At 40.9% G+C, this 25,585-nt stretch overlaps 1 protein-coding gene across 11 annotated transcripts in view; it reads left to right on the forward strand.

Annotated features, from left to right (window-relative positions):
* Window positions 1-25,585, forward strand: part of gphnb (gephyrin b) — a 305,397-nt gene that overhangs the window by 122,330 nt on the left and 157,482 nt on the right. For all 11 annotated transcript variants that reach the window (XM_034162748.1, XM_034162754.1, XM_034162758.1 and 8 more), the window contains exons 3-4: window positions 20,552-20,609; window positions 20,694-20,786. In XM_034162748.1, the coding sequence (XP_034018639.1) occupies window positions 20,552-20,609; window positions 20,694-20,786 (151 nt within the window). The remainder of the gene's footprint in view (window positions 1-20,551; window positions 20,610-20,693; window positions 20,787-25,585) is intronic.

A 25,585-nucleotide genomic window follows, 5' to 3' on the forward strand; every position in this document is an offset into this window, starting at 1 on the left:
GGGTGACCCAGGAAAAAAGAAAAACAAATCCATAAAAATTTTAATAAATCCCACAAAACTTCAGTCTGTGTACAGTCATTCCCCAAAGTTTCAGTTATCTTGGTCACTTTGCATAAAAGTCATGTTCTTTCCAAATTATGCTCCAAATGGTATGATTTGTTGGCAAAATAAGCTTTCAAGCAAAATGTCTTTCCCTTGGTTGACCAAGACATTTTGGGGAAGACTGTTGTTCCAGTCGTCTTTTGCCAAATGTGGAATTGCAACTGGGAGAAAGTATAATTGACCCTCAGCCTGCATGTATCACACATTGCCTTCTGAAGGCCCCATCAGCCGGTGGATTGAACAAACTGTGACCCCGGTATGAGTCACCCTGTGGTACCGGGCATGTTGTGTACTTTTACATAATGTTTATTTTGAGGCTGGCGAGCACTGTGTACCGAGTGTAGGTGACAGACACAAGGAGTGCAAGGCAGGCTCGTGTCATGTCATGTGCATCATGATAGCCAGAGCGTGAGAGTGGTTTGGAACCCATCACACACTTATGTGTTTGTACAGCAAGGGAAAGAAATCCAGGGCCCAGCTCACACAAAGCAAGTGTCATTGATAGTTTCAAACCGGCACAGTTCTTATTTTCACACCCATTGCTCTCCTTCTTTAAATTATAGGTGCATTTTCACTCATTTGTGTGATCAGGCATGGTGATGGCGCATTGGTCGTGAGGCAGCAGAAAGTGATCTCGCCATAGAAACTCCAAAATCCATCTACACACAATGAAACCGAATTGAAAATGGCAATTAAATTAAAGCAAACACAAACAGAAAAAACAAACAAACCTTACTGCTTTATTTCTTCCCCTCAAGGTGCTTTGGTGGCTTTTTTCTGATCATTCACTGGGCCATGTTGCATTCAGGTCCATTACCTCTCCAGAAAACTTCTCACTGAGTAACAGTACACCAGCTTCTAACGCTCTTAAAGGGGATTACAAATGACAGTCAGATTCATGTTAAGCCCAAAACACATCCATGACTAATTAATGGGCTTTTTACATACTCTGCCCTACTTTATATTCACATTACACAAACTGTAAATAACACACTGGGGTTAGTTTATGTACTTTAGATGATGTGCTATATTGTAGCTCATCAACATAGGGCCTTTAAAGTTGTTGCATATTGGTGTTGGCACTTTATGCGCACATGATCGTGTGTTTATCCAAGTATTTCATTGCCTTTAAGAAGAGCTGCACATTTAAAAATGTCCTGTTTAAATTGTAAAGTAAACCAAGGTGGTGATGAGGAAGATATGCTCAGAGACCCATTGGCGTTCGTGTTTATCCTCGGACCCGTTACCCTGAAGTGGATGTTAATGTACAACTCCCACTGGATGGTCTGACACAACTTACCTCCTCAGTCAATGCTGGTATGTAATTTACAGCTGGGTGGACTGTGACAACACAGATGAAGTGTGTTTTTGCCCAAGGACATAGACAAGTAGCATGTATGGGATTAAGTCCACTACAAGCTAATATTAACACTTCTATCCAGGCCAGATTTTTATTTTTTATTTCATTTTTAATGATCCAGATTAAAGATAATGTCAACAAAATCACAAAAAATAGAAAATACACCAAATTTGTGCTGTGGTGAACACAGACTGAGATGGTCGTGGCCTCTGTGGCCATTAATAATTCTGTTATGCTGACCTCCACGCATCAGTCAAAACACCTGTAATATACTTTTCTTATAGATTTAACTGGCTATAAAGTAATTTCCACAAGACATAACTTAACAGTCATGGAAATGGCTGTGATTCTTTTGTGTGAACAATCGGACATTTGCACTGCATGCACGTTCGTTTGAGCCCAAAACAACAAAGGCACTGATTCATTTATTTATTTATTTTATGTAAAACTGTAGGAATTTTTGAGTACTTCTCAAATCTGCAAAGGTAAATCTGGTTGAAAAACTTCATGAATCAAAGTTAAATTCTGCCTCAAGATGTAGTGCCAAACCATTAATAGTGTGATGCATCATTTATGAATGTGTATACATTCAAAAAACATGTGTACGCCTTTTCTCAAGCATGAATTCTAAATAAAAAAAAAGACCTCACACATTTTGCAGAACATATGTACATGTTTTTTGTTGTTGTTGTTGTTGTTTGACCAAATCAAGCCCAATACTACATTTATTATCATTAAGGTATTATTTCTGGCCATGTACAGATATTATTATGTACAATAATGGTAATGGTGATGAAGAAATCCTAGTTAAAAACAAGCATCCCCAACAGATACAAGTAAAGACGAATGGCGAATGCAACAACTTTGAGAAAAACGTACGATCATTTTGGGGGCTTTTTCGTTTTGTTTGCATTCATACTTGTGCATGATCAACTGATTTGTTTCCACTTCTGTTTTAATATAGCATTATCTAAACTAAATGGCTGTGAGGTAGAACACTTACCTCAGGCAAGACCTGGGAACATGTGTCAGTGCAACACCACTTAACTTCCCTGGGTCCATCCTGATGGCAACCAATCATCCAGATAATTAATCCATCTCCCTTCTTGAAAGCACGGATGGGACCGATTCAATCCCGGATCGATATCAGGTTCTGATACCAATGTAATTCACGTATAGGTAATTACCGATCCAACCCGTGACATTTTTCCAATACCGTAGAATAGCCCCTGTGAATCCTCTCAACTGCTGTTTGCTCTCTGCTTATTTACTGCTGAGTGGGAGGAGGGAAGGTTTCTGAAGCCAGGCTGTTTGAGAAAGCTCTCTTCCACAGTGTTCGAAGCTGAGGGCAGCGACAAATTTCTGCCTGGCTCTCGGGTTCAAATTGTCTGTTCGTTAAGCACGGATTTTCCAAAAAAATTAACTGAATTGTTGCTGAAAATGTGTGCTAAAAAGTTAGCCGCTTCACTGTTCCAAGGTTGTCAAACTCCATGAAAAGCCACCTCAGCATGCAGCTGAGGACAGCGAACAAAGATTGTGTCCACTGAAAGGTGAAAAAGTCTCCATTAAAATCCTGCGCGTGAGTGTCACTGATGATACATTTATTTTACATTTGAAAGGCTTCATGTTTCCAATAAGTTTGAAGTTTGCGCAGCACGAAAACACACAGAGAGAGAGAGTGAGTGCTGTCTTTTCTCTTTAAGCCTATAAAAATAAGGCTATAAAAGTCTATAAAAAAATAAAAGTACTTAATTCTTTCACCAAAACATCAAATCTAAGCTTTCATCTTAGATACACCTTCTGGCAATTGTAGCTGAACTTTCAGGTCTTTTTAAGAAAATCCTCATATAAAATTAACAATAATGATAATAGTAATATTAAAGCAAACAGAGCTCTGGTATCGGATCGGAAAAGTATTGGTATTGGAAGATATCCAAATTCAGGTATCGGGATTGAATCGGAAGTGAAAATTGTGGATCATGCATCTTTACTTGACAGTAGCTAAGTTTCTTGGTCTTTAAGATTGAGAGATTCCTACGAAGAGCTTATGTAGTCATGAGTTTGCTAGACAGTGGTGTTTAACAATGCTAATACTTTTGCATGAGAACAAAGGTTCAAGTCTTTGGAGTCTGTTTAATTGTATAGTTGTGAGGCTTGAACACTAACCAGTGATCTAAAGTGATGACCGGATGTCTTTGGTGTTAGGTCTCTTGGAAGATGATTGATGTACCGCTTCATCGCTTTGGGTTAAGCCAACTGTTATTTAGAGAGACTCAGATGAGGAGTATCAATAAAAACGTCAGCTACAATATTTTGACCATGTGGCATGTTTCTCTGGGCATGATCCTTGACGCAGGTGCCTCCATGTTGTGGACCCAATTGTCGCAGAAGGCCAAGAAGATGGCCACATTTAACCAAGCTGTAGCAGACAGTTGGCTACTTTTAGTAGTTAATGGGGATGGATTGAATATCTGCCTGGGTGGTTCCCAACCAGGTCCCAAGGTGATTCCATACTGTAGTGGATTAGGGTGGTCAAAACAAATTGATTCTCAAATGCTGATCGATACTAATCTGTTTAGATACTCGTTTGCTACAGTACTGATACCAACAGTGCTATCTTTGCCTCCTCCAGTTAACACATATAACTTCACACGGCACAGCTGCAGAAGACAGACACACACACACACGTACACAGGCCCTCCCCTTACTCGTTTAACTGCTGTTAAATTCCAAGCACAAAAAAAGCTCAGACCTCTCTCCTTCCCGTTCGAAGCAGATGAAGAACCAATGCTTCATAGCACAGCGCATCACTAGGGCAAACAGTAGAGTCAGAGATAGCCGTGTTATTGTTTATACTGTTCTAATATTTTTTTTAAATCCCTCAATTTTTGTCATTTTCCCCCCTGTGATATTGAAAATGGTATCAATTATTTTCTCGGCTATCTGTATCAACTTTGAAATTGTAGTATCGGTACGAGTGCATGCCCCCAGACTTGGTCTCCTCTCAAGATATTATTGTGGTTAAATAATGGGTCATGAAGCAGAATGAGCAGTCAAATGGGTCCCTCAGTTTATTCAACCAAGATTCATCAAGATATTTGAGAAACAAAGTGGGGTCACAGATTGCTAACATAGGTACCCTAGATTTTATAGGAGTCTTGGAACTCGCTTGTATGTGACTAGAGACACATGTTCACGAAACTGCAGGGTCAGAAACACAGTAGAGACAAAACTGACTGAAATTTTGTGGCTTGTGTTAAAGTGGGTGCTGGTGTATGTTAAAATTGAACATTTGGAGTTAGTGTTGGCGTCGCCATCTGCCTGCTGTGTTTGGGGAAATCGGTTGATGCAGGCTGGCTCTGGCTAACCTCCTTTAGCCTGAGATCCGTAATGACATATTAATCTATGGCGCAACATGAGTCAGTGGCTCCATCAGGTTGACCAGCTGGAACGCTGTGTCCTCAATGTACACTGCTGCACTGACTGAGAGAAACGATTATCAGATGGTCTTTGAGCCACACATGCACAGGTATTTACTTATAGAACAGCTCCGTCATTGTCACATGCTGTGATTGCAGTACAATTAACTGAAACCTCATTAAATATGCCAAGCGATTAAAAGAACTGAAATGTCACTGACTCACCAGTTGCAGAGTTTGTAGTCAGGTTAACGGCGAAATTGCTTCCCATCACCTGCTATTGAGAAGGCAGCATTGGACCCAGCACATCGTGGAGTTCCTTGTATTGGGAATCTTAAGCATTCATACTACAAATGTGATATATAATTGCTACAGCTATAATAGTGTCGACAGTGCTCTTGTCCCAGTTGGATGACCCTGGTAAAAAGTTAGGAGTCCAGGAGGTATCTTAATCAGATGTCAACACCACCTCAAGTGACTCCTTTTAATGTGAAGCATCAGTGATTCTGCTCTGAGATCCTTCAGAGCTCCTCACCCTGCTCTCTGTGGGTGACTTCAGCTGTCAGCTGTTTGCATCCACAATCACATTCTTTTGGATCCCACCCAAAATTCATGAGCAACAGCGAAGGTTGGAATGCAAATTGCTTGCAAAATATACCTTTTTCGAACAAAGCAATGCATATATTACTATCTATACAATTGTGATCCTGAGCCATTCATTGTTGCCTCAATTATGATATTTTTTCATGTCAGTTTTACAAGTTATTCTGTGTAAACATGTTAACAGTTCAATCAGATGTTTGATTGGGATTCACAAGGCATAACTTACAGTGGAGACAACCAGGAGACAGGGACACACACTTGAAGACCACTGAAGAACCGCCATCAAATCCCTACTTTTTTCGGGGGTGGAGAAATGATATGATACGTATCGAGTTGAGATATGTATCACGCACATACTTAGAATCGGTATGTACAGCAGATCTCATTGCACTCAAGAGAAATTTGTGATTTTCAAATTGTTTCCACTTATCTTGAGTTGTGACACCTGGACCCAAAAGTTATTAGGGTTGTTGTTACCTAACATACATAAGACTTTTGGTAGTAATCGGCTATGTAAGGCATGTTTTGGTTTACAAAACGCTCCTCGTGACCCTGATCTTTGAGTTTCTGGTCCTCCTTGTAGCCTTAAAGTTTTGGGTTTGATCGCTGAATCCATTATCTGGCAAATGTGTGGAAATCGAAGGAAAAATGAACAAATAGATGGTGAATGTGACAATACCCCTACGCCCATTGTAGTCTGATGGGTAAAACTACAAAAAAAAAAAATACAAGACTTTTTCTTTGAAACACTTCAATGATGTTGTGATAATAGAAGGGCAGGGGAAGTGATGGTCTGGTGGTTAAGCATTGGGCTTAAGTCCCGAGGATCCTCTGTTAACACCCCCCGAGAAAGGAAAATCACTAAGGGCCCTTGGGCAAAGTCCATAATGCCTCAGTTGCTCCTGGTATGTAGTTGAGCACCTTGCATGGCAGCACCCTGAGATCGGTGTGTGTGTGGGTGAATGCGAGGCATCAATGTAAATTACTTCAAGCTTCTGATTCAGATGAAAACGTGCTAAATAAATGCAATCCGTTTACAAACACCTCTGCTTCTACTTTTGGAAATGTGGAATTACCAGTTGTTTTCATTTCAAGCAGTGAAACAACTACACACACCATGGGCAGTGATTTGTTTTTGAGGTCCTACAAAATAAGTGGATACCACAGTAGTTGAGTAGTTGAGTCAACAACTCTGCCTGGATGTGATGCTGGTCCATTACAGGTTACTGTCAAGCAGAGGGTCACCTCTCTGAGTCTGGTCTGCTTGAGGTTTCTTCCTCAAATTATCAGAGGGAGTTTTTCTCAGCACTGTTGCCTGTGTGTTTGCTCTAGGGGTTAGTAAGGTTAGACCTTACTTGTGTGAAGCGCCTTGAGACAGCTTTGTTGTGATTTTGCGCTATATAAATGAAATAAATTGAATTGAATACTTGACTTGCTAGTTTACCTCCTAACCCGCAGACCCGCATGCTTTAAGGCGGGTCTACGTAATTGCAATCTGCTGGTGAGTGTCACACACTGTCCACGTGGATCTCAACATGACTCTGTAGTTTTCTCTGGGCCCCTCCCCAATCGGACCGGGAGTGACATGTTTAGCCGCATGTTCTCCTTGAATTGCTGGCTGTCTGAGTGGTGTCCAAAAAATGAGGTGGGCTTCATAGATAATTGGCAAAGCTTCTGGGGAAAACCTGGTCTTGTTAGGAGAGACGGCATCCATCCCACTTTGGATGGAGCAGCTCTCATTTCTAGAAATCTGGCCAATTTTCTTAAATCCTCCAAACCGTGACTATCCAGGGTTGGGACCAGGAAGCAGAGTTGTAGTCTTACACACCTCTCTGCAGCTTCTCTCCCCCTGCCATCCCCTCATTACCCCATCCCCGTAGAGACGGTGCCTGCTCCCAGACTACCAATAACCAGCAAAAATCTATTTAAGCATAAAAATTCAAAAAGAAAAAATAATATAGCACCTTCAACTGCACCACAGACTAAAACAGTTAAATGTGGTCTATTAAACATTAGGTCTCGCTCTTCTAAGTCCCTGTTAGTAAATGATATAATAATTGATCAACATATTGATTTATTCTGCCTTACAGAAACCTGGTTACAGCAGGATGAATATGTTAGTTTAAATGAGTCGACACCCCCGAGTCACACTAACTGCCAGAATGCTCATAGCACGGGCCAAGGTGGAGGATTAGCAGCAATCTTCCATTCCAGCTTATTAATTAATCAAAAACCCAGACAGAGCTTTAATTCATTTGAAAGCTTGACTCTTAGTCTTGTCCATCCAAATTGGAAGTCCCAAAAAACAGTTTTATTTGTTATTATCTATCGACCACCTGGTCGTTACTGTGAGTTTCTCTGTGAATTTTCAGACCTTTTGTCTGACTTAGTGCTTAGCTCAGATAAGATAATTATAGTGGGCGATTTTAACATCCACACAGATGCTGAGAATGACAGCCTCAACACTGCATTTAATGTATTATTAGACTCAATTGGCTTTGCTCAAAATGTAAATGAGTCCACCCACCACTTTAATCATATCTTAGATCTTGTTCTGAATTATGGTATGGAAATTGAAGACTTAACAGTATTCCCTGAAAACTCCCTTCTGTCTGATCATTTCTTAATAACATTTACATTTACTCTGATGGACTACCCAGCAGTGGGGAATAAGTTTCATTACACTAGAAGTCTTTCAGAAAGCGCTGTAACTAGGTTTAAGGATATGATTCCTTCTTTATGTTCTCTAATGCCATATACCAACACAGTGCATAGTAGCTACCTAAACTCTGTAAGTGAGATAGAGTATCTCGTCAATAGTTCTACATCCTCATTGAAGACAACTTTGGATGCTGTAGCTCCTCTGAAAAAGAGAGCTTTAAATCAGAAGTGCCTGACTCTGTGGTATAACACAAACTCGCAGCTTAAAGCAGATAACCCTTAAGTTGGAGAGGAAATGGCGTCTCACTAATTTAGAAGATCTTCACTTAGCCTGGAAAAAGAGTCTGTTGCTCTATAAAAAAGCCCTCCGTAAAGCTAGGACATCTTACTACTCATCACTAATTGAAGAAAATAAGAACCCCAGGTTTCTTTTCAGCACTGTAGCCAGGCTGACAAAGAGTCAGAGCTCTGTTGAGCCGAGTATTCCTTTAACTTTAACTAGTAATGACTTCATGACTTTCTTTGCTAATAAAATTTTAACTATTAGAGAAAAAATTACTCATAACCATCCCAAAGACGTATCGCTATCTTTGGCTGCTTTCAGTGATGCCGGTATTTGGTTAGGACACACACCAATTAGCTAAATTGCAGGATTGTCTTACAGACATAAAGACATGGATGACCTCTAATTTCCTGCTTTTAAACTCAGATAAAACTGAAGTTATTGTACTTGGCCCCACAAATCTTAGAAACATGGTGTCTAACCAGATCCTTACTCTGGATGGCATTACCCTGACCTCTAGTAATACTGTGAGAAATCTTGGAGTCATTTTTGATCAGGATATGTCATTTAATGCGCATATTAAACAAATATGTAGGACTGCTTTTTTGCATTTGCGCAATATTTCTAAAATTAGAAAGGTCTTGTCTCAGAGTGATGCTGAAAAACTAATTCATGCATTTATTTCCTTTAGGCTGGACTATTGTAATTCATTATTATCAGGTTGTCCTAAAAGTTCCCTGAAAAGCCTTCAGTTAATTCAAAATGCTGCAGCTAGAGTACTAACGGGGACTAGAAGGAGAAAGCATATCTCACTCATATTGGCCTTTCTTCATTGGCTTCCTGTTAATTCTAGAATAGAATTTAAAATTCTTCTTCTTACTTATAAGGTTTTGAATAATCAGGTCCCATCTTATCTTAGGGACCTCATAGTACCATATCACCCCAATAGAGCGCTTCGCTCTCAGACTGCAGGCTTACTTGTAGTTCCTAGGGTTTGTAAGAGTAGAATGGGAGGCAGAGCCTTCAGCTTTCAGGCTCCTCTCCTGTGGAACCAGCTCCCAATTCAGATCAGGGAGACAGACACCCTCTCTACTTTTAACATTAGGCTTAAAACTTTCCTTTTTGCTAAAGCTTATAGTTAGGGCTGGATCAGGTGACCCTGAACCATCCCTTAGTTATGCTGCTATAGACTTAGACTGCTGGGGGGTTCCCATGATGCACTGAGTGTTTCTTTCTCTTTTTGCTCTGTATGCACCACTCTGCATTTAATCATTAGTGATTGATCTCTGCTCCCCTCCACAGCATGTCTTTTTCCTGGTTCTCTCCCTCAGCCCCAACCAGTCCCAGCAGAAGACTGCCCCTCCCTGAGCCTGGTTCTGCTGGAGGTTTCTTCCTGTTAAAAGGGAGTTTTTCCTTCCCACTGTCGCCAAGTGCTTGCTCACAGGGGGTCGTTTTGACCGTTGGGGTTTTTACGTAATTATTGTATGGCCTTGCCTTACAATATAAAGCGCCTTGGGGCAACTGTTTGTTGTGATTTGGCGCTATATAAATAAAATTGATTGAATTGATTGATAACCCAAACTCTCAGTGCGTGCTTTTATTGCTAGCATTAGCTACATCATTAGTAGGGATGTCCTGATCTGATCACATGATCGGAAATCGGGCCCGATCACATGGTTTCAGACTTGATCGAAATCGGACGTTGCATCCCGATCAGGAATCCGATATAGATTTCATCCTCATTATTTTGATCAGCGCTATTTCAAGCTCATTATTGCAGAATAATGGGCCTTTCATGTGTCGGAAGCATCAGAAGCATCACGAATCGGTCTAAAAAGCATTATTTTCAATGAGACGTGTTGCTTTTTGGAGGCGTCAAAAGCGTCGCGTCAAAAGCCGAACTAAAGCATTGCCGCTTGTCGGCAGGCTGACACGGTCAAAGTTCAACCCAATCTTTTTTTTTTTTTTTTTAATTGAACAAAAGAAAAAACATAAATTCAACCCAATCCAACTTTCAACGCTCTGAGCTGTGAAGCAGCGTCGCGCTGTCCAATAGGAACGACGCGTCGGGCCAAAACACGGAAGACTAGTGGTAGAAACCACTGATCTGTACAAAACAGGAGCAGTTTTCTGAAAAAAAAAAAACAAATCCTTGGAAATGTTTTTTGTTGTTGTTGTTTGTTACCTCAAAATTTCTGATTACTGTTTAAAAAAGTTTAGAAAACTTGTAATTAAAATAGCTAAATCAATAAATGGTTCTTTAGAAACCTTTCATCTGTAAATTAAAACCACCTGTGATTTCAGAAAAGATAATTTCTTGTTTAACATAAGGAACCTCAGACATTTATTTTTAGACAAATAAAATAACATGGAAATTTGTACATTTTTAAGTCTGGTAGATTATTACTTGATTGTTCAAGCTACCTCAAGGAGAAGTGCACTGTTTAAGTGATAAATAATAAAATAAGGTAATTAAAATGAAAATATTATATATTTAACATTTGTTCATTGTTCATTCAGTTTTTTAAAGTATCGGATCGGGACTCGGTATGGGCAGATACTCAAAATCAGATGAATCGGATCGGGGCCAAAAAACCTGATCGGGACATCCCTAATCATTAGACTGGGTATGTTAGTTACTCTAGTTTGGACTACAGACTATTTTCCTTGTGAACAGAACATCTGCGTTTGACAGCTTACAGACTTACGTTTTTCTCTTTGTGGTCACCAGGATTTTAACTTGTTGCTACGCAATTCTGTAAATTCTGGCATTAGCATTAGGCTCTTCCTCATTGTGAGCACAGTCATCACTCTACAGTTATTAACAAGTTTGCAAGAGCAAAGTTCCACAAATTTGAACTGAACAAGACCGTTGCAATGCCCCATACATACCCAATAATGGAGGTGGCGCAGACAACAACGTGTTTGCTTCTGATAGCATAAACTCAGCTTTACTGTGTGTTCACCGCAGTCGTAGCTGCCACTAACTAACGTTGCATCTTAAATATGTGAAGTCAGAGTGTCGTTGAGATTGTTCGGAAAGAGGAAATTGAGACAGAATCTAGAAACGCACCGTGAAGACGTGTTCCATAATAAATAGAAAGCAGTCGGTAGAATATGTTATGGCGCCGGTGCTGTTTGCTCGTTGTTTAGTGGCAGTGAGTGGAATCATGGGATTGCAGCCCTTCGCTGAGCACTCAGAGCTCTCATCACAGTCGAAGTTTGAAGAGGTAGTCTGGTCCATTCCACTTCCTCCTCTTTTATCCTTCATTTCTTCCCTCCATCTGTTAACGTGTTGAGACGTGACCCCGCGAGAGCTTTCCGTGCATACGGACGGTTGTAATGGGTTCGACTTTGTACCACTACCGCGAGTGGTAGAGATGGCTGAGACTCCCCTCAGAGAGATTGAGTGCCCTGTACAAAGACTCTGTAATATTAATGAAATACCGTAACAGATGGGGTTCATCTTGGAAGCGTCCCACAACCGCTGAGATTTGCAACTGGTTCACACGCACACCGACGCCTGACAGTCCATTCCTTCTTTTTCTCTCTCATTTGCTTTTATCTCTGTGTTCTCCTCTGCACTTGTTTTTATTCTTTTATTCAGAGGAAGTGGTGGACGAGGTGTCCGAGCTTTTAGGCCCAAACCTTTGCTACCGTAACAAACACTCTCTCTCCACTCTCTCCACTGCTCTTCTGTTTCCAGGCCTGCATGCTTTGCAGTATAGCGATAAATGAACTTGTGAAGTGAAATTAGGTGTGGAATAGATTGGACGCAGCGTATTAAAATGGAAAGAACATCTACATAAACATCACCTGCAAAAGCACTAAAGTCATGAATCTGGCCAGGAATTCTGTTTTTCTGACCCTGCCCCAACACACCGTGGCAGCTGTAGGATTAGAGTCTATCCATCAGTCTGCCAGACTGTCAGTCTTTCAAGAAATCTCATTAACACAGTTCCCCTCACACTAGCTGCACATATAATTATGTTCTGGTTGGAAATGGATGGCGGTGGTGATTGGTGCTTTGTATGTCACATGACATCACTATGTAACACAGTTTTTGTTCCTGGCTTCTAAGTCTTATATTTCAACTGCTTATGTCTAAAGTCTATGGAAAAATGACTACATTCAGCACAAACTTTTAGTTTTTTTAACGTTCTAGAACGTTCTAAAAGTGTCTTGAAATGTCTAGATAATTCTGGAAACTTCTAGAAAATTCTGGACAGTTCTAGCAGTTAAAGAATATTCTAGAAGACTACTCAGTAGTAGTGAAGGCGAATCAAGAATATTCTTGAAAACAGACAAATTTCAAAATATCATTGTCCTGATCACAGAAGCAAAGTTTCTGTGGAATAACAGCTATTTTCTATTTATTTAAGTCATAACAGGTTAGGAAAACACACTGTGTACCCAGGAACAAAACAAAAATAAAAATTTGTTACATAGTGTAATTTGTCCCATTTGTGTTGCAGTGCATTTAGAGTGCAGTTTGGTTCCATTGAGTGTGCAAACTTGGTTCCATAAGTTTGGTACCAGTACACTCTACACGCACACAAAACAAATTCACTGCGCTGTAATCCGTCTGGAGGCGTGAAGAGCTGTTAGGAGGAAGTTAGAATGAAAAGCTGGACTAATTTCTGAGGTGTTTTTTTTTCGCTGCACTGAGGAAGTACACAGTTTTTTGTTTTCTGTTTGCTTTTTGTTTTTGGAAGTACATGCGCGCACAAGCGCTTTAAAACAAACATGGCGGAATTTGTAAAGCTGAGAAGCTGACGCGATTTTTCGCTGCACTGAGGAACTACACAAATCTTTTTATGTATTTATTTATTTATTTTCAAAGTACAAAGTCAGTGCACAGCACCACTGTACTACACGTCACAATTTGGACTCCTATTTAAAGTTTGTGTTGGACTTTAGCAGCACCAAAATATAAGTCCCTTTTCTGTTGTTTATACATTAATAAAATATCAAATGACAAGGATCTATTTTAGCCGTTATATAAAACAAATAATTAATGATTTTACATTCTTTCAATGGAATGCCTTGTTGAATGGTATGTTCCAGCTTTCACCTCATGAAATATTTGTACCATTGAACTCAAACATTCATTAACTGGATAGTATCGCATTTCATTTTGACCTTGATGTTCAAGTCACCCTTGATTTCGGAACATTGAAATATGGCACAGGGAGGTATCTTGTTAACAAGACTCCCCCAAGGCTTCGAGGGATAGAAAAATGATATGGGTACCAATGGGCAGTGACCTTGATCCTCAAATGACCTTGACTCAGGACATCAAAATAGTTGCTTACAGGGATGCACCAATCCCGATACCAGTATCGGGTATCGGCCCGATCCTGTATGTATTTACTTGTACTTGTAATCATAAAACTGCTAATCATTTCATTTATAAACAATGTAGATTATAAATTCTAAGTTTTACTGTTACAGTGCTGTCAACATTTAAATATGAGGTCAAGAAAGATGTCTTTATTTTATTTTTTATAAAACAAGTATTTATGTGTATTGAAGTCAAGAAAGGGTGACTATAAAGTGAGTATTGGCGAAACAGGTTATCATTTATGGTATCGGTACTCGGTGTCGATGAGTACCCAAATGTAAGTACTCGTACTTGTACTCGGTCTGGGAATAAGTTGCTTATGTCTTTGAAAAGACTTGAAATATCAGCACTATGACAAGTCAAGCATGGGAAAACATGCTGGTGCCTCACGTCCATTAACATCACTTTGAGCAGATGGAATCAGTTAATCAGTGAAATCACCTGGTGGAGAGGATGGTTACAAAGAAAACCTGCACCCCCTCGACCCTTTCTGTTGAATACCCCTGGTCTATGTCCTTGGCAAAGATGCTTGATCTGCGTCTTCCCAGTCCACCTGTCCAACCTGAAATAAAGGCGATCACAGGGATGCAAAACACCTAAAATCAAGTCTGTGGTTTAATATAAGACACCTAAACTGTTCACACACTCGTTAAAGAAGCTCAAGGTTCATGCTTGGATATGTTGATATTCCATAAATACACAGACATGGCATCCCCGGTAGTTACAAAAAAATAAAAAATCAGAAGCACACATACTCCCACAGTGAGCAACAGAGGAAGCAGAGGCTTCAGACAGAAGGGGTTGCCGTGGAAACGGTGGGAAGGAAGCCTGGTTATTTGTGTTGAGCATATTTTCATTTGGACTGAAAGAGAGCGGCGAGAGAATCCCGGGAGAGGCAGGGAGGTGATTTGTCCCGACAGATCCTTCGCTCTCCTGAGGTGCAGCACGCACACGCAAGCACGCATGGCGAGCGCATGCAAACGCAGAGACGCCGACAACCGCCTCCACCCTCCCCCTCCCCTCCACTCCACCAAGTCCTGCGACAGCCGTAAATCACGTGTGCTGTCACACCAATGTCGTTGGCGAAGTCTAGAGTTCGACATAAACCATTCTTCCGCGCCTTTTTAGAAAAGTGAGGTCGGATTTGGGCGACTGATATTTTCTGGGTTGCAGAATTTCACTTTTTAAGTGGGTGTGTGAAGAGGCCGCGTGGTTAAGTGCGTGCAGTGGTGACACATCTTTATTGTTCCCGGCGTTCAGCGGGATTTGTACGAGGGAAGGTATCGGGGAGTGACGCAGAGAGGGAACGTGCAATCGTGTCCCAGAAATAGTGCTTGTTAAAAAAGGAAAAGGGTTATATAAGGAGTGTCTGTGCAGAGTCGTCGTCACCTTGAGCCTGGGTTTGTTGTGCGGATGCTATCGCAGGTTTAGCCACCGGAGGGCGCCATAGCTCAGTGATGAGCATCAGTTGGAGCTCCCCTTGTCATGGGCCCGTCCTGTTGGGAAGTCTTTCAGATGTTCAAGGGCATTCTCTCACTGCTTCTCTTTTTGCTCTCATCTTTCCATCTCTCTCTCTCTTCTTTTCAGATACTGCGGTTTCTCTCTCTCTCTCTCTCTCTCTCTCTCTCTCTCTCTCTCTCTCTCTCTCTCTCTCTCTCTCTCTCTCTATCACTGTTTTACAGGATGTGTGTCTCAAATGGAAATTTGTCAGGAATCTTTAAAAGCCTAGGATTTTTTCTCTCTCTCTCTCTCCCCTTGATGGTGTTGGTGAATGAATGATTATGGTGGATGTGAAAGAAATTGTACATTTCAAGTGCTGATTACCAGCATGTTAATTCACACACAGCGCACAAAATAGATCTTCAGGTCCATAAGTATTTGGACGGTGGCACCATTTTTACCGGAGGCCATCAAATATGGCTATTGGGTATTGCAAAGGCTTTTCATCTGTCCGTTTGTCCGTCCAACTGTGCTCTGTATAAATCCAGTCCTATTACTGCCAGAGTCTTTAAATTCACAGGGAACATTCTTGCGACATAGACCTTGAACAAGATCAAAAATTGCTAACCTTTAACGCTAACCGTTAAAAAGTCACATTCTGCTCCAATTTTTTATGGTATGAGCTTGCGGACGTTAGCATGATGATCCTGCAGATGTCACTTTGTAGTGTCGCTAGCTCCTAACTTTGCTTTGTTTTTGCCTAGAAATAGCACTTTTCTCATATATTATGTAAAAGCAAGCAAGAAATAAACACTTCTAAAAGTGAAAAGGCTGTTTTTGTTACCTGATAACACCTCTGGAAGGATATACAAAACATTTAGTGGGTGTTAGCATGGTGGCATTACAGGATGCTAGCTAGCTGCAAACTCCATTTCGTTTGTTTGTAAATACGAGGTCTGTTAGAAAAGTATCCAACCTTTTTATTTTTTTCAAAAACCTGATGGATTTGAATTGCGTATGCTTGCATGAGCCAACCTTGAACCTTCGTGCGCATGCGTGAATTTTTTCATGCCTGTCGATTGCGTCATTTGCTTGTAAGCAGCCTTTGTGTGAGGATGGGTGGAGTCTCTCGTCGTTTTTTCTTTGCAAGGAAATGGCGGAACAACTGGAGCAGTGTGACTGCATCACATTTTGCCAGAAACTGGGCGACAGCCAGGTGGAAACCATTCGGATTATTCAGACGGCTTTCGGGGACGATCCTATGGGCATCACACAGATTAAGGAGCGGTACAATCGGTTTAAAGACGTCCGCACAACGGTGGAGAGCGAGCCGCGCTCTGGGCGGCCATCAACATGCTGAAATGACCAGATCATTTCCAAAGTGAACGCTGTGGTGATACGGGACCGTCGTGTGGCTATCCGAGAAATTGCGGAAGAGGTGGACATCAGCACTTTTTCGGCACATTCCACTGTGACAGAAGATTTTGCCATGAAAAGAGTTGCAGTGAAATTCATGCCGATGGCTTGGGCACAAAGCTGATGGCGGAGCAAAAGCACCTTCCTGTTGAAGTCTCACAGGACATGTTGTGACATGCCCAGCTCTTCCACCATTCGGAAGATTCAGGCGGCTTTCGGTGGCTTTTCAGTCGTGTGACTATCCGAGAAATTGTATATCCTATGTCATATATTATGTAAATGCTAGTGAGAAATACACGCTTCTAAAACTGAAAATGTTGTTTTTGGAACCTAACAGTGGTGGGCACAGTTCAGATAATCCAATAACAGATAATTATCGAAGATGTTATCTTTTTAGATGACTTTAAAAACCTTTATCGGACTAATTATCTTATAATACATTTTTGTCCGTTAGACTGATAACATAGTAAACAAAGGTGAACAGTGACAAACACTTTTAAAATATAAGATACATTGAGCACCTACCTGTTAAAAGTTTCCTAACAGATACATAGTTCTACCCTCTGCAAACACAAGAGAGCTGCTTTCAGAAGAAACCACTCTATCCTCTGCAGGCAAAAGAGAACTGGTCTCACACACAAAAAAAAAAAATCATTTCCTTTAACACCATACTGATACGCTGGCAAAATCATCATGTTATCCAGAGGCATACATTTTTAACTTATGGTTCAAATTTTAACCAAACTAATTTTGGACAAGTTATTTAAAATTACTGTCATGTCTGACGTTTTATAAAGTGAAAATATCAGATATATGTTTTAGTTTTAAAGTAATGTGCTAATTTTAAGGTTTTAGTGAGCACATGCTGTGCCCAGCAATGCATTATGGGTAGGATAGTCTAATCTCAGTATGTTCACAACAGGACAAATGCATTTCAGACACTCTGTTCAGGCTCCACAGACAGCAGCATTAAACTCTAGTGCCTAAAACTCTCGTGAAAATATTCTCTGGGTTTATAGGTGTTACTGTATTTGCGTTTATTAAATTCCACGCATCTTAAATGTAGCAGACACGGATTATCTGGGATTTTGTTTTGGCAGGTTTTCCAGCCTCTTCTGCCAATATTGGCCAGTAGTGTTCATGGCAGTATTCGCCCTAAGTACTAAGCATCTGGGCACCAGTAGATGGCAGTGTTCTACTTATTTTGACCCCGGTTATATCAGATGGTTGTCAAATCAACCTTTTGGCTTTGCAAATGGCTTTTTTTTTTTAACAAATTAAGTTTAAAAACAAAACAAAACAACAACAAAAAAATAACATTACAAGACAGCTCTGCGGTGTTTGCACAGGCACAGTGTGAGCGGTTGGACACTTGTAGCCCCTCAGCAGCAGGAAACCCTCACGACGGCTGACCAGAATAATATCAAACAGGTTTGATTTTCATTCGACCACACGATCAGGAGGTGGTCGTGAGATGTTGAACGCAGCTTGTTATTCCATGTACCCTACACGATGCAGGACGCGTGGTTAACCTGAAACTCGGTCCAAAAAATTCTGGCACGAATGAAAAATCATCTGAAAAAGGGTCAAAACTCGCACCGTGTAAAATGCCATAAAAATGCCTGTTTTTACAAATAAAAAATTGAATATTTTACAAAAGCACATTTATCTGTAAACACCAACACACGACACACGTCACATTAAGTTGTTGGTTTACATAATGAATGACTGAACCAATCAGTGTTTAGCAGAGGAACTTTTACCCAGAATCCTTTGCGATCTGTCTGTGTATGTTACAAAACCTCAGAATTTGTGCATTATTCAACATTAAAAGATATATGTTATATTTTAACTTTGTACAAATGACAGAATTGACACTAATGGAGTTATTCTATCGGTATTAACGTTATTTATAAATCAAAACCATAAGTCAGCATGACTTTATTTTCCAAAACCTCCGCCTGACTGCAGCGTTGTGATTGATAGAGAGTTGGCTTTATGGTTGCTCTCAGGGTGCCTCTGTGCTGGAAGCTGTGCAAACAAGAGCTACCAGAAGGGGCAGGATGTTCAAAGACAAAGGTGTGACCTCACTGTTTGGGTCTGTTGTCACTTTAAATATTATTAGAAGCTATTGTGGCGTTACAACTCAAGTTCAGTTTATTAGTAGTTGTGAATGTACCAGAGACAATATTGGAATTTATCGGTTATCTGTAACTTCAGATACATGTTTGGGTGGTTTATCATTTTATTGTTATCAAAGATAACTTTTCAGTTATCTAATTATCTGTTATCGAAGTAAATTTTTTGGTTATCTGTGCCCACCACTGTTTATAAGACATTTAGCGGATGTTAGCGTGCATGCTAATGTCCGCTCACTCAAAACTAACTTTCTATGGAGTTAAATTTAGGGAATAACCCTGTTGTGTCTGATGATTTGTGGACGTTAATGCTGGATTTTACGGTCGCAAATTGAGTTTTACCGTAATCCAGCATTAACACTCACAAATCATCAGACACAACAGGGTTATTCCCATTCTAATCCAATTCCAACATTTGCACAGATCTGTGTCCACCACTGAAGGGTTCATCTTAATTTTTCAATCTCAATTTCAATTTCCTTTCATTTATATAGCACCAAATCACAACAAAGTTGCCTCAAAGTGCTTCACACAAGTAAGGTCTAACCTTACCAACTCCTAGAGCAAGCACACAGGCACCAGTGGTAAGGAAAAACTCCCTCTGAGGAAGAAACCTCAAGCAGACCAGACTCAAAGGGGTGACCCTTTGCTTGGGCCATGCTACCAACACAAATTACAAAACAGATCACAAAACTAATATACAGGATATGTTGCCGGTGCACAGGACAATCCATAATCTTAGTCCACATAATAATATAGTTTGGTAAAAATGTTACGCAGACTAACGGTGTGGTCAGCTCATCAAAGCTTACCATAGCAACAGTGTCTTCATGCCAAACTGGAAATTCTGTGAGCAGAATCCACATCAGTACTTTCATATGGTAGCTTAAATTAATCCATTTCGGTGTCATTGCTTCTCCCTGCTTTTCTAATTTTTGAGGTTGAATTTTTTTTTTTTTTTTTTTTTTTTTTTTTTTGTCGAATTTTTGAGGTTGAAATTTTTTTTAGGTTGACTTTTTTGAGGTTGGGATTTTTTTTTACGTTGGCTTTTTTGAGGTTGGGGTTTTTTAGGTTGATTTTTTTTTTTTTTTTTTTTTTTTTTTTTTTTTTTAGGTTGACGTTTTGGAGGCTGAATATTTTGATGCTAAACAAATTCAGCCTTAGAAATTCAACTTCAAACTCTGATTTTGATGCTAAAAACATTCAACCTTAAAAATTCAAACTCTGATGGCACAGATTTACTTCTATAAGAGCTGTGTTAAATGGGGCCTTGATGTGTAAAATGGGGCTTCAACTGTTTCTGAGCTCATGTTTATAAACATTCCATTTGATTTGTGCCATCTGGTGTTGAAACTGACCTCAATCAAATTAACTAAGATCACACTTTTTGAATTTTATCTTTATCTTTAAAAAACTATAGTCATTGTGTGTTCTCTACATGAACTAGCATGTACTTTTCTTCTAATAATAATAACACTTTAAAGCTACAGTGTGTATGAGTTAGTGCCATCTGGTGGTGAGGTTGCATATTGCAGCTTGGCATCACCAATAGCGATATCGTTTTCCTTCATATTTTCTCTTCTGTTGTTTTTTTTTAACACATGTACATTATGACCCCTTTAAGATTTTTACTGCTGTCTGTTGTACTGACATCTAATGATGTTTGTGGTTCCACAGCTGAACTCTGTGTCTTCCTGATCCAAAAATACAAGACTAAGCAGAATTACAGGATGACGAAAGAACGTCCAGATCTTTTATCTAATGTTTGTGTCTTTTTTTCCTCAGGTTAGGAGGTATGATCGCAGCTTACAAGATAGTACCAGATGAGATAGACGACATCAAAGTATGTATCACCACTGCAGCTGTCTGACTCGGGGAAGTCATCATTTTTCATGAACTGTGTGTGTGTGCATGTGTGTGTCAACAGGAGACTCTAGTGGATTGGTGTGATGAAAAAGAACTTAACCTCATCCTAACCACAGGTGGCACCGGCTTTGCCCCGAGAGATGTGACACCAGAGGTGAGGTTTAATATTCTCTTTTTACCTCTACCAAAGATTTGTGTTTTCACCTGTGTGTGTGTGTGTGTGTGTGTGTGTGTGTGTGTGTGTGTGTGTGTGTGTGTGTGTGTGTGTGTGTGTGTGTGTGTGTGTGTGTGTGTGTGTGTGTGTGTGTGTGTGTGTTTTTGTGTGGCTGAATGGTTTGTTGTTTGCTTTTGTTTTAGTAGGATTACACCCAAACTAATAAACCAATTTTAACCAATCTTGTCGGAGGGGTGAGGACTAGGAGAAGGAGCAGCCCATTCAAGTTTAGTGCAGATGCGGATGTGGATTCAGATTTGAAGGTCATTGATCAGGCTGAAAGTCTTTGAGATCAAAGGAATATCATCAAGGATGAGTGATGAGATCAAAGATCAGTAATATGGGTAAAAGGTCACTGTTCAAATGTCAGGGACTGATTAACAGTTTCGTAATCTACCAAGGTCAAGAACATTATTAATGATGGGTATTCGGGTTCAAAGGCCAGAGAACATGATCAAAGATTTGAGTTCAGTTTCAAAGTTCAGCAATCAGGATCAAAGGCAGTAATCTAGTTCAGAGATCAGTAATCAGGATCCAATATTTGGGTCCATTTCAGAGTTTATCTATCAGGATCAAAGATGACTGATCAGATTCAAAGCTCAGTGTTTAGCGTCAAAACCAGTGTTCAGCTATCAGGATCAAAGATCAGTGTTCAGTTTCAAAATTCAGCGATCTGGATCAGTGATCAGTGTTTAGTTTCTAATCTCAGCGATGAGGATCAAAGATAAATGTTCAGTTTCAGCAATCAAACGTCAATGATCCAGTTCAAAGATCGGTGTTCAGTTTCAAAACTCAGTGATCAGGATCAAAGCTCAGATATCAGGGTCAAAAGTTGGTGTTCAGTTTGAAACTCAGTGATCAGAATCAATTTTCAGCAATCAAAAGTCAGTGATCAGTTTCAAAGATTGGTGTTTACGAGTATAGTTTTAAAGCTTAGCGGTCAGGATCAAAGCTCAGCTGTCAGGATCAAAAGTCAGTGATCATGATTAGGTGAGGGTTCAGGAACTTGTGATAATCCCTCCAGAGTTGTAGTTTAGCTAAAATCAACATAATGATCCAAATTTGGTGGACTAAAATGTATTTTTGGACAGGGCTGGTCCAGTAGAGTAGACAAAGGTTTATGGTTTATAGTTGAATTTAAAATAAATGGAGTTTTGGGACCTTAGCAGAGTTAACCACTCTTATTGAGTGCTCCCCTAGTTTCCCACATAGCTGTCATTCTGCTGGCCAAATAGTGTCCATCATCACCTGATCTAACATTCACATTTACATCCAGAAGAGACTGATAGTTGGATCAAAAAACAGATGAAAGTCGTGTATAAGAAAAGATGTTGAGTTGTCGATGTGACGGTGTTTTGAATGAAGGCTGTTGAATACCTGCTCTCCAGTTGCTGCCTGTTTTTGCTGATTGAACATGTTTGATACATGATGATTACACGCTGTAATCATTTCAACAGTCACACGGGAAATAAAGAGGCAGGCGTTTGGTCCTTATTGCCCCATCCTTAAAATAATATGGGATCATGTTGCGAGCAATTGAAAGATAATAGGTGTCAGGTGTCAGAATGGGTGTGTGGAGAGTGATTACAGATGAAGCTGGTAATACAACTTTAGCTTTTCTGAATAAGTTGACTGTATTCATGCCAAATAAGAAGATTACAGAAATCATTTTAAAGGTCTGGACACTGTTACGTCTACATTAATCTTAAAGGAAAAGCTAACCACACTTAGCACAAGTGCATATGCTATTGCTACTAGTTAGCTGAGGTTAATAGTTGGCGTTAACCATAGTTGGTGACAGTTTATGTAACTCTAATCTCTGTTTGTGTTTGTTTCAAACCATTTTACAGAAACGTATCACTTTAGCAAACCATATTTTCTGCATTTTCCAGATATGCACAGGCCGTAACCTGAATCCAAATTGGTTTTTGTGTTTGTTTTGTAGCACAGAGGCATTTCAGGAAACAAAAAGGACACTTTTGTCATGAATGGACAAAACATAAATTGTGTGTCCTGCTTGAAATCAGGCAACAGTGACTGCCAGGACCTTGCTGTTAGCAACAAGGCTTCACCAATAATTGAACTTGCATTACCTACTGGAGACTGTACAGCATTAACTGCTACACTACATATAGGAGGAGATTTTAACCTTAAGAGGAAGAAAGCGTGAGGCTGACGTCCATATTCAATTGGTGGTATTGTCTGTATCTCTTTGACAGGTGTTAAGCCCCATTCTCTGTGATCACTATGCGTCCTGGAGCATCATGATTTGTAACATAACCAATCAGCATGTGAAAATCATGGTTGCCCACAAATGTGATGTAGCGCACAGTTTGATGGCATAACCCACCAGGCTTGAAAGATGTGAGTCCTATATCAAACAGGTATCGTGAGTGGGAATCAAACCTAGGTTTACATTTTAGCAGACCAGCTCGTTCTCGACACCCTGGCACTCGGCGGATTTTCATTTCAAGGAAAAAGACGGAAAGAGTGGAGCAGCGCCGCATCAAATTTTGCCAGAAACTGGGCGACAGCCAGGTGGAAACCATTCAGAAGATTCAGACGGCTTTCGGTGACTTTTCAGTCGTGTGACTATCTGAGAAATTGTGGAAGAGGTGGGCATGTCACAGCATGTCCTGTAAGACTTCAACACGGAGTCGCTTTTGCGCCGCCGTCAGCAGCAGCATGAATTTCACCGCCACTCTTTTCATGGCCAAATCTTCTGTCACAGTGGAATGAACCAAAAAAGTGCTGATGTCCACCTCTTCCGCAATTTCTCGGATAGTCACACGACGGTCCCGCATCACTACAGCGTTCACTTTGGAAATGATCTGGTCATTTCAGCATGTTGATGGCTGACCGGAGCGCGGCTCGCTCTCCACCGTTGTGCGGACGTCTTTAAACCGGTTGTACCGCTCCTTAATCTGTGTGATGCCCATAGGATCGTCACCGAAAGCCGTTTGAATCTTCCGAATGGTTTCCACCTGGTTGTCGCCCAGTTTCTGGCAAAATTTGATGCGGCATGCGCACGAAGGTTCAAGGTTGGCTCATGCAAGCACACGTAATTCAAATCCATCAGGGTTTTGCAAAAAATAAAAAGGTCCTATACTTTTCTAACAGACTTCGTATAATGTTGGCACAATTGTGGCACATCTGGAAAACTTTGTGATATTAATGCATGGATGACAACTTTATGGGCTTCACAGAAATGCCAGGGATCTCCAAAGTATGTCATAGGTCGCAATGAAAAAATCTTCAAACATCTTCTGCCAGAGTCATAACAAAACTACAGCACAATGATCAAACATCCCAAACACCATTCTGGACTTTTTAAGGCTTTCCCAAGGAAGGACAGGGTTTGGTTCTGGAGCACTGGTCAGGACCAACTCAGGTTAGATTCTGATGCCACCAGTGGTGTTGGGGAAAGTGTAGTGACACGGACCCACAACAGGGGGTGCAAATGAACGGTCAATAGATGAGCCAAAAGGTAACAATTTAATGTTGTGAATGTGCACAACGAATATACAGACAATCTCAGAATCTGATAGCAGTCAATACACAAAGGTGACGTGTGGGCAGGCTCGAGGATAGAAGACGTCTGTCCTGAGAAGAGCCGGAACCACACGATTTCCGCCGCCACCGAACCTGGTGAATACTGGAGCCGCCAAGTCCCGAATTCCCAGGTGATCACCGTCCCCGACTGTCGGATCTGGTACTGCTGGTGAGGAGCACAAACAGTGAGATGTGGGTGTGTGCACACCCAGTAACAAAAACAGTCAGAAGGTGGAAAGTCACCTCCACCTCTAATCACACACTCGTGCAGCTCCTGTTAATCACTTATCTGGTTGGGGTGTGAAGCGAAGCCGTCGCTGATCACACCAAAACGCCAATCCCACAGATAAGGAAACACCCACAGGAAAACGGCTGCAAAGAAGTTCAGACTATAAAGTCAGTGTTAAGTTCAGATACAGCAGAGAATATTACCTTCACAGGTAGATGATATCTTGGCAGCGAGGTGGAGATGACATCTGGCTTTTATGGAGTGATGAAATGATGGGTGATAGCTGTCATGAGTTGCTGTGTGACAGCTGTCACTCCCGGTTGTGTCCGTGGCGGCAGCGCCCTCTCGTGCCTGCAGCCCGCACTTCAGGCAGGGCGCCCTCTGGTGGTGGGCCAGCAGTACCTCCTCTTCTGGTGGCCCACACAACAAGTGGTAGACAGTCAGATTCTGTGGAGCTGGTCTCAGAGACAGATGATGGAGGCTTGAGCTACTGAGTGGGGAGATGGAGACATGAGCACAGTAGGGGGAGTGGATGAACCAGAGAGAGACAGTGAAGAACACACACCAGGCTGGTGGCAGGTCAACTAGGCAGTGGGTTGATAACCAAGAAGTTAAGTCATCAATGCAGGCAAACCACATAAAGACCAGACTGGCAATGAGCTGAAGAAGAGTCAAGTTGGCACTACGCAGGGTTCAGTACCAGGGCCCAGTTTCATAAAGCAGTCTAAGCTTACTTAGTAAGCTTAGACTGCTAAGTCTAAGCTTACTAAGTAAGTAGACTAAAATTATCCACCTAATCTCCATTTCACATCGACGGTTAAACTTGTAGATTACATATTACGTTAGTTGACGGTTTAGTCTACTAAGTGCACTTAGTCGGAATAATCCATTGGCACAAGTGCCGTTGCCAAGAAATGTCTCCAATGCCCAACAGTTTTGTTTACTTCCGGGTTGGTCC

Source organism: Thalassophryne amazonica, chromosome 21 (assembly GCF_902500255.1).
Source record: "Thalassophryne amazonica chromosome 21, fThaAma1.1, whole genome shotgun sequence".
Taxonomy (NCBI): domain Eukaryota; kingdom Metazoa; phylum Chordata; class Actinopteri; order Batrachoidiformes; family Batrachoididae; genus Thalassophryne; species Thalassophryne amazonica.